General features: G+C 42.1%; 1 protein-coding gene across 4 annotated transcripts in view; it reads right to left on the bottom strand.

Moving 5' to 3' along the window:
* The window catches only part of LOC138261322 (uncharacterized), an 888401-nt gene that overhangs the window by 607979 nt on the left and 261681 nt on the right, over positions 1-18741 (bottom strand). For all 4 annotated transcript variants that reach the window (XR_011199068.1, XM_069210158.1, XM_069210160.1 and 1 more), the window contains 2 exons: positions 17643-17825; positions 1860-2012 (listed from right to left, as the gene is read on the bottom strand). Coding sequence is in view for 3 of the 4 variants with exons in the window: in XM_069210158.1 (XP_069066259.1) it covers positions 1860-2012; positions 17643-17825 (336 nt within the window). In the remaining variant the exon portion in view is untranslated. The remainder of the gene's footprint in view (positions 1-1859; positions 2013-17642; positions 17826-18741) is intronic.

The following is an 18741-nucleotide window of genomic DNA, read 5'->3' as shown; positions in this document are numbered from 1 at the left end:
CAAGCGGGGTGTGGTAAGCAACAATGGGGAGGAAGAGGACTGCCTCAAGCAACAATGCAGGAGGGGTGAGGGAGGCAGGGCAAGAAACAACGACAGAGCAACAACGAAGGAGGGGGACAGGGAAAGCAATGATAGGTTTGAATGGGGAACAGGTCAAACAACAATGGAGTGGTGAGGGTGGGGCAAACAACAAAGCAGAATGCAACAGGGGAGGAGGGGAGAGAGCTGGCAAACAAATGCACTCCTACAGAGTGCAACAGCTTAAATAAAAAAGTACCTCCGGAAAGTGCACAACCAGTGAAAGGACACTGGCAGCCACAGATAGCAATACTTGGTCCATGCGCCACAGCAGTGACAAACAAACAAAGAGAATGTGAAACCACAATTGCTGACCAATGAGAAGCAAGAAAATGAGACAATGAAGCCAACCAGTAGTAACTAATGGGCGGACTCTAGGCCCCTTGTATGTAAGCAAAATGTACTGCAAGTGACTGCACATGCGCTGTCTCCGACGTGACTTAAAAAAGAAAGTTATACATGAACAAAGGATTAGGGAGATGGTAACCAGGGCTGTAACAGTGCCAGAGTACCCTTTCTGCCAACCTTAAGGTCCACCCGCTTGATTTACAGATGGGCATACCTCCAATATTTATACAGCAGACAGTACTGTGTCTTCACTGCCTACATACTCCTCTGATGACCCGACAAGGTAGGGTTTAGTTATTTGTCACCAACCGAAATTAGACTGAGCAACCACCTGAATTAGAATGGGAAGGCACATTTCATGGGAGATCATTGTTTTTTTTTTTTCCAAAAACAAAATCCTGCTTCCTGATTTGGGATTTTATTTTAGAAAATAAAAAATAAGAAATTGAAAGTGTGCAGTGCAGCACTGTCAAGTTGACAGGGCAGTAACAAACACTTTTATTGCATTTACTGGAAACTCTCGGTTTCTGTCAATGGAAGAGATGTCTGGGGGGACATCTCTACATGTGGGGGGCAGAGTAGGCTTGCTATGGCTGAAATAAAGTGCTCCACCATGGCACAGTGTTGGCGGGCAGAGCGCTATTCCTATGGCTGGAATAAAGTACTCCACCATGGCACAGTATTAACGCCATCCGCCAACATTTAAATCAGGCCCTGTGAATCCGCAGTGTACAACCCCCTCTGATGGCCTGACAGAGTAAGTACCATTGGAAGTTTGTCCATGTATCTGCCCACCCGATTTAAAGTGGGCGGACACAGAGCCACTTTTAACTGTACAGACCGCCACCTAAAACATGTGGCATGTAAAAGTACAAACTTTTTAATGACCCCCAACACCATGGAGAGCACTCCATGGTGAGGGACTCAATGCTTTTTTTTTCAAAAACAAAATCCTGCTCAGGATTTTTTTTTTTTTAAATAAAAAGAGAAAATGAAAGTGTGTTGTGCACCGCTGTCATGTTGACAGAGCAGCAAGGTACACTTTCATTGCATTTATAGGCACAGCGGTGACGGCGGTTCCTGCGAATGCAAAACATGGCCGTGGATCGGTGGACATCTTAAAATGCGGCGCGTGCGAAGTACCCTTGTCATTGAGGGAGTAAAGTACTTAACCATGACGACGATACTAGCGCCGCCGGCCAACATTTAAAAAAGCTCCATAGTTATAATATGACATAGGAAAATTACTGTTTGCTCTATGATAAACGCGATGGTTAATTTATGTCCTAAAATCACTGTAATCCAAAAAGCTGAATGTAAATAAAAATGCAGACTTTTACTAGTCCTAATTATTTTCTACAAATCTGCAACATCCTTGCCTGTGTAATGCTAACAATTTCAGCAGAACATCAGTCATCAGAAAGGGCCCTTACCTCTGCTGAACATGGGATGCGTCTGAACGCTTCGATGGCTGCCAGTCGTATTATTGTTGGATTGCTTTCTTGAAGAGCACACGAACTTAGAACTGGCGTTAGAAGCACTGCAGCCAAACCAGCATTTCCAATTGCTTTTAAATAGAGCTGCATCTGAAAACATATACAAACCACAAGAGAGTAAGAGCCTAACATTTAGAAATCACATACTAACTAGAGCCTACGCGAATCCTTTCTTCAACCTCAATGCTAAAAGACTTTCAACGTGTGACTTTCGATTTTGGTAAATACAATTCGTAACCACAAGCTCTTTACGCTACATTTATCATGAAATTGGATTATTACATGTAATTCTATAAAGGAATCGAATAATTGCCTAAAGATTAAAAACACTATAGTAGTCACATTTTGAAAAACTATTCATGCACCCGGTTCATTGGGAAAGACACTAAACACAAAACCTCAGAATGGTGATAATATGCGTGCAGTATTCATACATTATTTATACATATAGCAATAGTTACACGGAATTTGAAGGTTTGAATGGAATGTGCTTACTGTTATTTACGCATGCTTATACTTTCGTGCGTCATTTTTATATTTCCCACTAATGACATACAAAAATATAAATGTAAATTATTGTGCTGCACATTATAGCAGAGGGTAAGAGAGCCCAGCTTTTGTAAACCAAGGCGAGTCAAAACGCAGTAACTTCGGCGCATGAACATGGATAAAGAGATATTTGACAAAGCAACATTTATTTTGCCTAGGAGAGTATTGAAAAGAAATGCAGGGGGTTCCAAACATTTTAATGTTTCATTTTTCAGTCTGTTAAAAATGTTTTAGTCCGTGCAATCTATTTATTTTAAAATAGTGTCTCTTTGACAGGATGGGCGCATGTGAGAAGAAGGTTCGGTCTAAAAAATTATTTAATTATTGTTTTATTAAGCTCTATTTCCCTGCTGCTGTTAAAGAAGTGGTACACATTAGAAAGTGGTCGAACACACACTGATAACCATGTACTTGCAATGTTTACAAATCATTAATTTACTTAAGTCCACTTTATGAGTGGCTTAGCCACTGTGGACGCACAGTATGCATTAATGCTGGAACTGGTATTACTGATACTGGAGAAAAAGTTACTTACCTTCGGTATTGCATTAACTGGTAGTGACTATATCTAGCTGCAAGTTCCTTACCTTTGAATTTCCCAGGCGTCAGACTGGATCCAGAAGATATTTGTGTGAACAGCACTCCTGCACGCCGTTGGGTGGCTTCGTTTGGTTCCGTCGTTGGCACCATAAGTGGTGTTGCGGTCACCTTTATAGGCATCACCCAGGCGTGCGGAAGTCAGTTACTTTTCATGACTTTCCACTCCAGAAGCGCTGAGCCATGAAGTGAACTGACAAATGTGTTTCCAAACTATGGCCCTGAAAGGGAGCATCCTGACCCTAGACATCTGTCCGAAGAGCGAGGAGGCATGGGTCGGTTTAAGGAATCTGCAGCTAAATATAGTCTCCGCCTGATAATGCGTTATCAAAAGTAAAGTAACTTGTTAATCTGATAGAGACTTCTAGCTGCAGATTCCTTAACTTTGACTACATACCCAAGCCATACAATCCTGGCAGTGGGCTACAGACAAATTTACTATACTAAAAAGTCCTTCAGGACTGAACGGGTGAAATGCCTATCCTTGCGGACCTGACTGTCCAGGCAGTAGTGCTGGGCAAATGTGTGCAGAGATGGCCACGTTGCTGCCTGACAGATGTCCAGGACTGGGAATCCACGAGCAGGTTTGCCATGGTCGCAGCTTTTCCTGTGGTTAAATAGGCCCGTAAACCCTCAGGAGGCCGGTTTTTAGCCAGGGCGTTTCAGACCTTGATACCAAGAACAACTCAGCATGAAATAGTTCACTTCTGTACCACCTACCTTTCTTCGCTCCCACATATCATACAAAGGGTTGGTCACCCACCCGGAACTCTTATATACGGTCAAGGTAGAAAAACAATGTTCTTTTTGGGTCCAGATGGTAGAGTCACTCCTTTTCTTTAGAGGGATGTGGAGGAGCATAAAAGGCGGGCAGTGTGACAGACTGTCCCAAAAGGAATGGGGTCACCACCTTCGGAAGGAAAGTGGCCTTAGTGTGAAGCACCACTTTGTATGGAAAGACAGTCACATAGGGAGGCTTGGATGGCAACGCCTGCAGCCCACTCACCCTACAGACAGATGTTATTGCCACTAGAAAGACTGTCTTGATGGTAAGAAGCTGAATGGGACAATTGTGCAGAGGCTCGAAGGGAGCACACATAACAAAAGGGAGAACCAGATTTAAATACCACTGAGGCATTATAAAGGGTGATGGGGGAAACATATGTACAAGCACTTTGAGGAACCTATTTACATTAGGGGATTTAAAGATAGAATATTGGTCAGGCAGTTGCAGGATGGCACTGTTAAGAGAGATAACCCTTAACAGTGCCCAGAGTAGAGCCCTGCTGGGTAAGGTTAAGAATTAATAGAATAATATCAGAAAGTGAGGCACAAATAGGGTTGATAGACTTTTCTGTACAATATTTTACAATTTGTTGCCATCAGCAGGCATATACCATATTGGTGGAGGTCCACCTGATTACAGGAATAATATTACAGACTTCTGGAGGAACGTCAAAAGCTTTCAACTGTCCCTGCTCAATCTCCACACAAGAAGGTGGAGATTTGACAGGTTCAGGTGGAGGACCCTTCCCTGCTGCTGCGACAGAAGATCCTGCCGAGGGGGAAGACTAATCAGAAAATACCAGACTCTCCGTGCCCAGTCTGGATCCATAAGAATGACTTGGGCCCGGTCTTTCCTTATCTTGAGAACACTGGGCAGAAGTGGTATGGGAGGAAAAGCGTACAGGAGGCCTGAGTTCCACTAAAAAGGATAAGCATCTCTGAGCGACAGCCCCCTTGGAAACGCCGACTTGTGCATTCTCTTCAGAAGCGAACAGATCTAACCAAGGATCTCTCCACTGCTGAAAGAGTCCTTGCGCCACCTCCGAATGGAGTCACCCTTGGTGATCCACTAGGGATCGATGGCTGAGTTTGTCCACCCTGGCGTTCAGGGAATATGCCAGGTGTTGAACTACCAGGGTTATACCCCGCTGTTCCAGCCACATCCAGAGGCGCAGAGCCTCTTAACAAAGGGTCCAGAATTCTACCCCATGCTGCTTATTCAAGTACCACATGGCGGCAGTGTTGTCCATGAACATCTGCACCAACTTCCCCTTGACAGAGGGAAGAAGTGCCTTAATTGCTAGCCCGGTCATCAGGAGCTCCAGCAAGTTGATGTAGAGACCAGATTTCGCCAGAGACCAGAGTCATCTGATCTCCACCCCTCCCAGATGGCCGCCCCATCCCTGGAGTGACACATCTGTCACTACTGTCAAGTCTGGTTGGGGAAAGGAGAGGAGTCTGCCTTTGACCTAATCGCAGGTTGTTAGCCATCCCTGCAGGTCTTTTGCAGTTCCCTCCGGGATCTAGACCATGTTGGAGAGATACCCCTGATGCTGCGCCCACTAGAACCTCAGCTCCCACTGCAGAATCAGCATATGCCATCTGGCATGATTCACCAGCAGGATGCAGGAGGCCATGAGGTTCAACAGCCTCAGAGTCATTCTCACCAAAATCCAGGACAGAGGCTGAAACAACGGGTTCATCGATTGAATATCCTGGACTTGCTGTTAAGGAGGATAAGCCCCAAACTGCACTGTGTCCAGAACAGCTCTGGTAAAAGGGATCGTCTGAGAAGGAGTCATGTGTGACTTTGGCACATTTACAGTGAACCCCAGCAAATGCAGGAGGTCCGCCATAGTTTAAAGGTGGGAAAAGACAGCCTGGTGCGAGCCTGCCTTCAAAAGCCAGTCGTCAAGATAAGGGTAGACTAATACCTCTAATCTCCTCAGATGAGATGCAACCTCTGCCATCACCTTGGTGAACACCAAGGGGTGCTGGTAAGGCCAAAAGGGGAGCACAATGAACTGAGGGGCTCATTTATAAGCCCCTCTGCTTTGTTGGAAAGTCACTTTTAGGATGGTCTGACAGTGTATACTGCAGATCCGTATCTACAAAGCCAAGTAAAGCCACCCTGCGTTGCTTTACATGTTCTTGTAGATATGGAGTGAGACAATGCAGCACAAGTTCCTGCGTTGCTTCACACTGTGTTGGGGACCCGTGCCATGGGCGTTACGATGTTTGTTCCCAGGTAACACTCATGGCATTTGACACATTCCCAGATTTATGACATCTCATAAATCTGGGAATGCATCAAAAGACTACGAGGGAAAGAGAAATAACTTTTATTTCTCCTTGTTTTTTCTGCAGCACACATAGAAAGAGGAAATCACCATTGATTGTTTTTGTGCAGGAAGGGGCACCTTCCGTCACAAAAACAATCACCCCTACAATGCACATACCTTTGCACCATGGCGCAAGGGTGCCTGTGTTGGCACATAGCAGCCAATTGAGCACCAGCACAGGAGGAAAGGACAGGAATGCACCATATCTCATAGACACAGCTCATTTCTGCCCTTTTATTTTGATGCAGGATGGCGCACCAAGAAGGCTTGCAGTGCTGCCCAGCGTCAAAAGATTATAAGTCAGGCCCTGAAAGTGTTCATGGCCTTCAATGGACTGCAGGTAACGTCTGCATGCAGGCAAGATGAGGATGTGAAAAGTACACATCCTGCAATTCCAGTCTTCTTGGTCTAGGGCAGACAAGACCGGAGCCAAAGTGAGCATCTTGAATTTCTCCTTTTTGAGAAAGAGAGTGATGGTCGGGAGGTCTACAATATGGAGACCCCCCTTGTTCTTTTTGGGAATCAGAAAGTAGCAGGAATAACAACCGCTGCTTCCTTCTGATATCGGAACCCTCTCTATAGCTCCCTTGGCCAAGAGAACTGTAACTTCCTCTCAGAGTAAAGACAGATGACCATCCTTCAGCCGTTCTTGAGTTGGCGGGATAGGGGTAGGGGAAGATTGGAAAGGGAGAGAGTAGCACCTCTGAGTGACCATTTGTCCGATGTAATGGATTGCCAGAAGAGGAGATGATGTTGGATTTTCCTGCCAACTAGGCACCCGTGGTATTGCAGAATCAAACTAGGAAGGCTTAGAGGCTGCAGCTGCCAGGGGTTTGGTGGTGGACAACTTTTGGCTACCAGACCCACTGAGTCTGAATGCCCCGCAACCATGTCCTCAGGCAGCTTGGAAAGCTTACACAGGGTGGCTGGCATAGTGGTTGTGCAGTGGCACGCCCCTTTTGTGGGGGCAAGATGTCACTGAGATGCCTAAGGACTCTAGGAAGACTGGCTGTTCCATAGGAAAATAATGAGTTCCATTATTACATTTAATAGTGTTCATTCTGCTTAGAAAAGAGTTAGAAAAAAATTAAATAACTATTCTTTACAGTTATTAAAAATCCAATTCAATGGGGAAGTCAGATTTGTGATAAATATTAAGGCAAATGTATGTATAGAAAGCTGTCTTTTCCTTGCCTAAAGCCTCTGGAGGCTCATTTTCTCTCCCACGTATGCAGACCAGAAATTAGCATCTGAATAGGTATGAATGGGTGTGAAATGCCTCCCAGAAGCAAAAAATAGAATGAACTGAATGAACAGAGGTGAACCCAGCAGTATATGCAAGGTGGGGCTGTGAGCATCCTTTTTTCATTACAGTGTCAAATCCTGCTTGAATGGTAAATTCTGCTTCAAAGGTATGCTGGGGTTTTACATATAACACTTGGGACACACTTCAGAGAGGCCTCCCATTTTATAAAAAAAATGTTAGCTGACACCTGAGCAAGGCCCCTCCTTTGTCCCACCAGGCAGGCAGACTCGATTAACAGTGGACTGCATTTTTACATTATAGTGTCAACTACTCTTTGACAGATCTGCTTGGGTTTAAAATATAAAGCTTGGGGAATACTTGCCAAAACTATTCCTGCATATTCACTGTTTGGTTGCTGGAAAACCCTGCTTTGTTCTACCAGGCTTCTGTCTCTGGGTCAATCTGGGATGCAGAAACTGCCCCACACTGGAGATTAGAGTTAGATATGGGGGACACAAGGATTGCCATAGTACATGCCACACACACATCCCCAGCCTTCAGAGCCTAATTTTAGTGTGGCTGAAGATTTCCTACATCTTGAAAATGCCCAAAGTGAATAGGGATGGCCTCTGGAATGTTTAGCCTATTCGTTAGAGTATGCCCATGATTTATTTCCACCCATAAGGTCTTGCCAGGCATAAATATGACATCTCCAAGCATCCTCTTCTGAAAACTCAAGATCAGAAGAGGACTAAACCTGTTGTTGGCAACCTAATAAGGACTGAACCTGCTCTCTCTTATACCCAGGATAAACAAGCGGACTTTAAGGGTCATAAGGTTAAAGGGACAAATGTTTTGCGTTTTAAATTCATTACTGTTTTGGTATGGCATAAATAATTTATATGTTGCCCTGAGTTAAGACTGTCTGCTCCGTGCTATAGTTGATAGGGGGATGAACTCAGGCTAATTTAATTACTTTAATGGTTCACCACAACAAAGGCTGTGATTGTTTCACAAGGTGAGTTGCCCCTGTCCCCCCAAAAATCTAATTTCTTACGCATACACCAACAATATTTAGAAAAATAAAAATCTGCCAGACTTCCATGAAGCTAATTGATGCAGAAACATGACAGTCTCATTCCCAACCTAAAAAGGGGTATTTACATCAGCACTTGGCGAAGGTAAATACAATCCTTTCTGGAAGAGGAATGATAGCAGTCTGTGAATGCTCTCAAACTTAATGTTTTGTGAGCATTGACAAACTTCCAAAGCTAACCGTGGCTTGGACAGCCCAAAAGCACCTTCAATTACACCTTCAATTACACACCCTGAGTGGAATTTTCAGCTGTGAAGAGCTACAGACTCATAGCAGAGATCTCCACCATTGAGGAAGAGCTTACATGTGCCACAAATCTGATTTTTTATTTCTTGTAGGTGTAACTCTGTGATCGCAAGGAGGACCCGGGAGGCGTGGCAAGGGCAGGAGCCCTTTAAATTTCATATCGCGCTCCCGCCGTCGCGGGAAGCGCAAGGAGGACCCGGGAGGCGTGGCAAGGGCAGGAGCCCTTTAAATTTCATATCGCGCTCCCGCCGTCGCGGGAAGCGCAAGGAGGACCCGGGAGGCGTGGCAAGGGCAGGAGCCACCCCCCTGACATTTATCCAAAGTTGCATGGACATGCCAATCTACACGTATGGCTGCCTGAAGGTACTGTGTTGATACTTACTCCTAAATAGGTCCTTTTATAGAGGGCCTTTGGATTGTATTCTCCACCTATTGTTGCGATGCTCTTTCCATTACCCGATAAATATTGGAGTGGGGCCAGGCTGGGCCTCTGCCTTTTTTTTCTTTTTTTTTTTTAATTGGCAAGAGGTCTGCTTAGATCTATAGTGGCAGCTTAATCCATGGGAAAACGCAAGGCATCAGAACCCCCAAGGGGGGAGATGAATTCTGTAAAAAAACGTAGGAATGCGGGTGAGAACTGCACGATAGCTGAAATAGACGATCTTATTGAGGAGGTAGAGTCACTACTATGCAGTAGGACCACTATTCGGGAGGGTCCCGACAAAAAGATTACCTCCTATTACGCGAAGAAAATCAAACCAGTGGAAGATAAAGCGATAGAGATCGTTTCCCAGCAAGAGGGGGAGGCACCATCTGATGTCAGGACTGTTAGCCCTAGGGTTGCTGCAACTAGACCCATGCACCTATGCACCATTGATAATGGTAGGAAGTAGATCCATATCCAGGAGTGCGAAGTTAGGTGCTCCAATAAATATACAGTCTTGGCAGAACTTGATAGTGGTAACATACAGAATGCACAAGAGGGGGAACCCGTGGATGAATTACACCCATTTATCCCAACTGTACAGCTAGATAGTGAAAGGATCACTCCTTTCAATTCAGAACCAGGGAACCCTCTAAAAAATAAAACAAGATCTATAGCAGATCTTTATGATCTAATCACCGGATTAATCCAGGAAGTTAGGGATTTGAAACTTGAAGTCAGAACCTTAACAGATATTGTGGAAAAGGAGGGGGGTAGGGGCACCAATAGAGGCCAATGCGAAAGGGAGTCCCCCCCCATATCACTCCATCTACAAGGTAGACCCACATATCCTCAAAATTCGATTACTAACCCTAACCTTACCCCAGCTACAGCCAAGATTGTACAACAACCACAGGGATGCACGATAGGGGTCAATGTGGAACATATTGGTTCACGCAATTCCCAGAGAAGAAATGATAGTAACTTATGCCAAGGAACAGGGAAACCACAAAGAGATCCCCGCTTGGTAAAAGGACCCCAAAAAGGAATTTTGGAACTTACTTTGAACTCCTATCCCCAAGCATCTAATGATCATAACAAAAACACCATATGGAACCCATACTCTGAGGAGGATAAGTCTCCTACTAGGATCAATGTTGTCCATCTGTTAAATGTTCCAAAATTACCCTTAAATAGCAGAGAAGATGAGGACTCCTTAAAAAATAAGCTTATACATTGGATCAGGGCTAAAAGACACTGTTTATCCATAATTCGATCAGATATTAGGGGGGCAGAAAGAATCCCTGGAGAAAGGGGGAAACCTGACGTTATTGCATTAACACTCAAGGATGGAAGATTAATCAGAGGTTTGATTGACATGGAACAGAGAACCCCCGCCCCTAATTCCAATGCTATGAGGTTTAGCTTGGATCCATTAACTACCAAACTGCGAGCACAAAGGCATAAACTTAATCACAATGAGGGGCTGCAAAAGAGAAACTATGATTCAAACCTTGAGAGAGTAGATTGACTAATCCAGATAGATCAGGCACAAGTGGAACCCAATGGGGACCCAATAGTAGGGGAGCCCCATGAAGGGATTGATCTCCATGCTATAGGGGCAGGGAGCGCAGTGGAGCCTTTGTATAGTAGGAAAAATTTAACAACTTACCCGAGCCATACTCTCAATGCCACAAGCCTAAACGGAAGGGGTCCTATCACCATGATTTCATGGAATGTAGCTGGCTTAAAAAATAAGCTTATAGACCCCGAATGGCAGGACTATATTGATCGACACCATGTCTGTCTCTTCCAGGAGACGTGGCTTAAAGATCCACCGTATAAAGTAGGATATAAAACCTACTTTATCAGTGCAACTTCAGCTGCCAGAGGGAGACCGTCTGGGGGGTTGGTTGTATGGGCGAAGATCTCATTAAATGTTGAGATACGCTTGCATGCCACTGAGTCGGAGGACATTCTATGGTTGACAATGGGGAAAAAAAAAAAGATAATAACCCACTTGTTTAATGTATATATAAGACCTAGAAAGTCAAACGTGGAGTCTCCTGAAATAACTCTACTAGACGAGCTGCTCAAAAAAATTCCAATAGGTGAGACAATTATGATAGGGGGTGACCTTAATTGTAACTATGAACCTATAATTGGATTCGAACATTTAGCAGAAGAGGAAGACCGAATGAGAACAATTCCTTACCTAACAATAGAAAAAACTGTCCCAGGCACAGTGGCCGCACTGCAAATCATGAGCCTTACATTAAACCATGGACTGAGGGCATGCAATGGCAGAGTGGGTGAAGTCGGCCATAATCTGGTTACTTTCCAGAGAGGCAACTCAACTTCAAAAATAGATTACATTCTGCATAGTATAAGCACATGGGAAAGACTAGCGACCTTTAAAATTGATAAAAGAAGGGATAGCGATCACTTCCCGCTAATAATTGAATTCAAGGCCCACTTCTTAGATTTGGACTCGAAATATATAGAACATGATAAGGTGGAGTTACAACCCACCCTCAGTAACAACAGAAGGGTTGTAAAATGGCCAGTAATACTAGGCAATCAGGTCACTATGATAAACATTTACAACATATTTTCTGATCTCTTGGAGCCTTGTGCAGAAAATAAACCTAGTGACATTCCTATTACGGCCATCCACCAGTCATTGAGCACTATGTTAAGACCTGTCCTGACTAAACAGTTACAGAATAAGCACATAAAGGAGAAGGCCCAAACCACCCCTAACAGTCCATGGTATACTATCAAATGTAGAGAGAGGAAAAGAGTACTGGTAGAGGCACTAAAGCAAAAAAATCAATTAGCCATACAGCAGGCAAGGGTCAGTTATAAGAAAACGCTGGCTATTGCCCAACGCAACTGGGAGGACCAAAAATGGCAAGACCTGCTGGTAGCAGCGAAAAGCAATGATGCAAGAACCTTCTGGAAAATAGTTACCCATGGTAGCAAAGAGGGGATATTTACTACAGACCATCACATAGACCCCAAAACATGGGTTAACTATTTTACATATCTTTACTCTGACCCTCTCACCTTCGATCTCTATCCCTCAAGACACAAAACCCCAGTTGCTTGGGGTATTTTACCCGAGTTACAGTTTAGTCTGGAGGAGACGGTGATTGCCATTGAAGCAATCAAGCCAGGAAAAGCCCCCGGTTTGGATAAGATCCCGGGGGATCTATTCAAACATAGCATAGAAATCTGGGCACCTTATCTAAACCTTCTAAGTAATGCTATAGCAAGGGGAGGCCCAATGCCCGAGACATGGACAGGGGCAGAAATAATCCCAATCCTCAAAAAAGGATCCATGGAAGACCCAGGGAACTATAGACCAATTAGCCTCATAGACGTCACACAAAAAATTTATGCTAGACAGATCCTGAATAGAATCAATATCTGGATAGAAGAGAACAACATAATGTCTATATACCAAGCAGGCTTTAGACAACAGACCAGTACAGTTGACCAGGCCTTTAGGCTATTGACAATAATATGGAAATACACTAGACTAAAGAAAGGCCACCTGTATATCGCGTTTGTGGACCTGCGCGCAGCCTTTGATCTGGTGCCGAGAGACTCCTTATGGGCAGCATTAGGAAAACAGGGCATGCCGGGGAACCTCCTGGGCCAGCTGGAGAGGCTACATGAAAATACATTTGCAAAGGTCCAGTGGGGGCCAAAAGGAGACTTGACAGACCCAATACCTATCAAGAGGGGGGTGAGACAGGGCTGTGTGCTCGCCCCAACTCTTTTCTCTTTATACATCAATGATCTGGTTCATTATCTGAAACAAAGTAACCACGACTCACCAAGATTGAATGATGATTCAGTCCCCGCCCTCCTTTTTGCAGATGACACCATCCTACTGTCTCAAACCCCAATGGGCCTGCAAACTCTACTAGATAAATTCAGTGAGTATTGCAGCTTAAAGGGGTTAGAAATAAATGCAAACAAGACTAAATACTTAACTGTTAACCCTCACAAAGCACTCAAGAGAAACATTTGGATTAGAGGGCAGGCACTGGAACGAGTTAAAAATTTCAACTACCTAGGGATACTGCTTGATGCCAAATTGTCATGGGCGCCGCACATCAACAAAGCTGCTATCTCCTTAACTCATAGCTCTATGGCAATTAGTAAAAATTATAAATGTTCAAGGTCGAGTACTGTGTCACCAGTATTCGAGATCTATAGGTGCAAAGCACAGGCCACTGCTCTGTATGGCGCAGAACTCTGGGGATTCACAAAACTAACTCCATTGGCCACTCAGGAAAATAATTTCATGAGGGGGGTATTGGACCTCCCTCCATCGACTCCGCTGATTCCCTTAGCCCATGACACTAATATGAAACAAATAGGCAAATTGGCAGCCCTTAGGCCCCTGCTCTACTGGTGTAGACTTTGGACAACCCCTGAACTGATCCAATACAGGCAAGCCTTAATTGAGATCATGGGCTTGGACAAGACTATTTCCCTCCCGTGGCTTTATTATATCAGGCAAAGCTTTTATAATTTAGGGCTGAAAATCTACTGGGATGAACCGCATATACTCACAACCCAATCAAAGATCCGACTAAAGCAAGTATTTTGGGACTTCATCTTTAATAGCCCTTTTCACAGCAAGGATTCAGGTAGACTAACCTTACGTTTTCTGGATTTTAAACCACTACCGAGCGCTGAGGAATGGATTGATACTATTCAACCTAGACGAGCAAAAGCTTTATTTATGAAGTATCGATATGGGATTCTCCAGGTCAAGGCTTTTACCTTCAAATGGGGTCTCCTGAATGGGAGTAATCATGAGGCGACCTGCGAGCTATGTAATATGGAGACACCAGAAACGACGGATCATGTCCTTTTAAATTGCATTGCCTACGATAAACTAAGGAAGAAATGGATCCGACCCATCTGCAGGAACGTTGGAATCAGGAACTACAATGAAGCTGCCAGATTTTTTAGATCCAGCTCGATACCATATGTTGTTTTTGGTCTAAGCCGGTTCTTAATAGCAATTTCATTCATCAGAGACAAGGCGGGCCTGAGGTTGTAGGCGCTCTAATTCAGGCAAAACTCCCAAAGTCAACCTATGGTCCTGAAATCGATAACTGGGAGTCACCCTCTGCAATTCAATGGCCTTGGGACCTATAATCGGCCAAGGATATATCTAGCTCAGGGGACACTGTCTATGCCCGGGAGGACCGTAGCTACTGGGAGGTTGATTAAGTTACCTAGAATGGTCATTGTCACCTATGAAACTTGTTCCTGGATTCTGATATTTATTTATTTTTATCCCAAAAGGTCTCCTCCTAGTTAGGCAAACAAGTGCCTGATGGCAAGGGAGGTAAATTTTATGGGTTTTACAAATGAAATACTGTAATCGATTTTTACCTACTGTTTTTAAGATCAATATCAGATAACTTGTTTCTAGTAGATAAGTGTATATTTGCTGCTGCTAGAACAATGTGCCTTTTTGCATTACTCGATCGTATATGACCTCTAAGCAATATAGGCACGTAAGAAAGAAAGGAATCGTTGGGCCCTAGGGATTGTTAATCACTTTTTAAAAATTAGTTAAATAACCCCTCACGTGATGATGGTATCTATATTGCTAAGATTGTAGAGGCAACTTGAACCTACTGGAGGCAAATAATCATTTAAAAGCATATATCCTACTTTCATAATGGTTACTTTTTGAGCTAGTCCATAGTTAATGATACTACTAGCAAGATAGCAATTTTAACTGTTTTTTGTATTAAGGCTTATACTTTAGGGGTATTTTATAAAATTTTATAATATTTATATGGCGATCTGCATGATGATGTGTACTGTATATTTTATAGTGTTTTAGTGATTAATTGTTGATTTTTAATAACATTTATACCCATAACTCGCCTATTTGTATTGTATGGCCCTGAGGGAGCTTTGGTCTCGATTAGTTTTTAGTGTTTCTTTGTCCTTCTTCTTTTAAAAAGTGTCTTTGTTCCTTCTAGAAATGTAAGAATTTTGTAAGTATGCTTTTATGGTATTGTTTTACCGAAATAAAGCTGTAAAGAAAGAAAGAACTCTGTGAGTAGGCCCTAAATTTGAACATTTTTATTTGGCTCTCTGAAATGTATAGTTCTGGGACCTTGGTTTCTAAATATACTGAAATATACCTTCTTGCTATACTATAATAATCATATTGCAATAGTGTGTGCAGGTCATGTAAAATCAAGTCCTGCTAAAGTAGGAGGGTGCATCTTATCACCAATGGTCTTTGTGTTGGCTATGGAGTCATTTCTGAGTGTTCTATGAATAGAAGGCAGAAGAAGTGGAATGCGAGTGAATGAGGAAACTTGCATTGTTTTGCAGTGTGCCGAAAACATGTTACTTTTCCTTAATGATATCAGCACTGATGCAGACCCAACCATTGCAGCATTAGAGAAGTGTGGGAGACTGTCAGGGCTAGAGGATAACAGGCCCAGGTTGTCTGTTTTCCGATTGTACCGGGAAGTTGACTAGTTGCTGATTCCCCGTAGTGACAGAGATCTCAGTTGGAAGCAACTTAAATTCCATTGCCTGAGAGTGAGGATTTTGTACAGACTCCAAGGTCAGATACTGTAACATAACATCTGGATCTGCAACTCTAAGAAGGAGTATAGTATTTTGGAGAACCTTTCCATTGCCGATGATGAGAACACAGTTCCAAAAAATGGTGAAGCTTGCAATATTATTTTGTTAATTTACTAGCATGGCAAACTAATGGTCCATTTAAACAACTAGATCCTGTTTATATGGGGCACTAACAGATAGATGATGGCACTGTGGAAATTGTACCTTCCAATTGAAGAAGATTATAGAATATTTCAGTATATTTTACATATATGTTGTTTGATGAGGCGTAAAAGAACACTAATGAGACTGGCACAAACCCCATAAACACATGTCATCCATGATGGGTTTGTGATGCTCTGTTATTTCAACACACTTCATCTCATTTCCTCCTCAATGATATCTCAGGAAGTCACACAGAATGAACATGTACAACAATGACATCAAAAGAAGCAGTGTCACATGACGTGGTCCTCTTGACAGAAGATGACATCAACTGAGAGAAAAATACTGTAAGTAAAATTCATTACAAGTTAGATAAAAATATATCTTAGTCGTTTAGAAACATAATTTATTATTAATTCTTTAAAAAAAAAAAGCACATCAAAATCAAAAGCTTCATTATTCCGAGATGTGAAAGCCGGAACGTATAATTGATTCTCTTGATGGTTACAGTTTTAAGGTGTATCAGTTTCTTGTTGAGGAAAAGTATGCAACTAACCTCACAATCAAATACTGAGTGTAAACAAACTTAACAATTAATATTTATGTGGCAGAGTCTTGTCACCATAACATGTAATATATTATTGGCATTTCATGGCATTCATATTTGAAGTATGTGCAACAGTCACTTGCAACCTCATAATCCTTGCTGATAAGCAGTGTCATAGTGGGACACAAGAAACAAATTAATCGGTCTGGACTATCAAAATAGTGTCTGAATCATATCAATTTAGCAGGTAATATGTATCCATATTAAGCAATATCCTGCTTGGTCATCAATGGGCTGCGGAGGAGTGTGGAGGGCGGTATAGCAACCTATAACTAATTTGTCCTTATGTTATTACTTTAGCATGGATGAGTCACCTTATTATCTCTATAAAAATTAGAATCTTGTTCCAGGTCTAGGCCAGAACTGGCCCACTCACCATCTTTTTCTCTTCCACCTTTAGACTCATGCTCTCACGTATGGCCGAATTCTTTGTATGTTACACCTCTATTTCCTTGTGTTCCAGTACTGTTAGCTAAAAAGCTATTTGCCTTTGGCGAGTAGCATTACAGTATATATGATTCTGCATTTAGTTCTTTTTTCTTAAGGCTTTGATACAGACCTAAAAATAATTTCTTGTATCATCAGATTTGTTCTTTCAGTACAGAAATGTTTTTTTTGTAATGTAACTCTTTGTAAACTCTTCATTAATAAATCTGCTCTATGCAATAACTCTACTAACTGTTTATGTTGTACATAATGACACCAAGCAACTCCTACATCCACACACAGCCAGCTCTCTCGTCTTTTTGTAAATGTCAGCTCACGACTTTCTAAAGGTCATTGAATGGTACTTTGTTTTACTACCTAAAGCAGTTAGTTGCCTTTTGTGGGTAGAACAGCCCTTTATAAATGCCCAAAATAAAATTATATATATATAATTATTAATATCAGTCATTGTCTGGATTAAGGTGTTGAACCTAAGGATGCAGTTAAGTTAGATAAATCTTTTAATTTTCCTTGAGAAAAAAAATCTAAAAGATGAGGCAGAGTTAATTAAAATAAAAGAATAAAAAGGGTTTTACTTGGTACATGTACCTTATTTATCTTCTCGGCTTGGTTCACATTGCAGTTTTCACCCAAATGTCCTTGAAAAATCCTTATGAGGCCTTGCACCTCGGGCACCCGATCACAGTCACTTGTAGTTGAACAGAAGTTGTGCAGCAGAGCAGTGATCCCCAAATACACATTCTGAGTTGCTTCAGGCGACTCCAGAAGAGGCTGAAATCAGAACTTTATATTAGCATGTTGGAAATTTCAATTTTATTAAAATGATATAAAATTGTTTAAACCTCTGTTGAGGTAGGAATATCAAAACGATTTTAAAATATAGCATTAATTACATTGATATAATAATTTACAACCAGACTATTAAAATATCTTCAAACCATCCCTTTACATTTTTAAAATATTATAAAATACATGTTCATTCAATTGTGTCATAAAAGTAAGCAGTGACGCCCAAAAGGGCATTCTGATTTGCTTCAAGCTACTCCTATAGAGGCTGAAAACAGAACAGCGCATTAGTAAATTGAAAAATAACGAATCTTACCACAAATTACTAAGAGATTAGCACTCTTTAACCTTTTGAGCCCATATTTGGATGGCTCACTAATAGTAGCACAGGAAACATAAAGCCAGATTAAATACATTTTGCAGTGATTTAATTCAGATTTGGATCAATGTCTGCCTTAATAAACTAGCACAAAAGTGACATCTGCAACTACCGGCTGGCCACTAAATGAAAGTTTGACATAGTCAGATTGTTACACTAGGGGGGCTTATTCACAAAGGTTAATACACGCTTCTATATTTACTCATGTATATTCAAAACTGCATCTAGATGTAGCTCTATACATTCTAGCTTGTCACATTTCCATTGTAGATTTACACCTATGTGTAAACTTACATATCTACAAGAGGTGGAGCCTTCAACCCCAGTGTTTTCAAGCATAAAGTTACTACTAGTAACTTTGTATATGCAGGTGGAGAACGACTCCACTTTGGAAGAAGTATCCCTATGGGGAAGTATAGGGAAAATAATTAAAGTTAATTATTTATTAAAATAAATTATAAAGTGTATATTAATGTGGAATAAATAGAAATAATTTAAAATATGTATTTACATAGTTCTAAT

The sequence above is a fragment of the Pleurodeles waltl genome, chromosome 10, assembly GCF_031143425.1.
Source record: "Pleurodeles waltl isolate 20211129_DDA chromosome 10, aPleWal1.hap1.20221129, whole genome shotgun sequence".
Taxonomy (NCBI): domain Eukaryota; kingdom Metazoa; phylum Chordata; class Amphibia; order Caudata; family Salamandridae; genus Pleurodeles; species Pleurodeles waltl.
The sequence above is the reverse complement of the archived record's forward strand: the minus strand, read 5'-3'. Positions and strand labels throughout refer to the sequence as shown.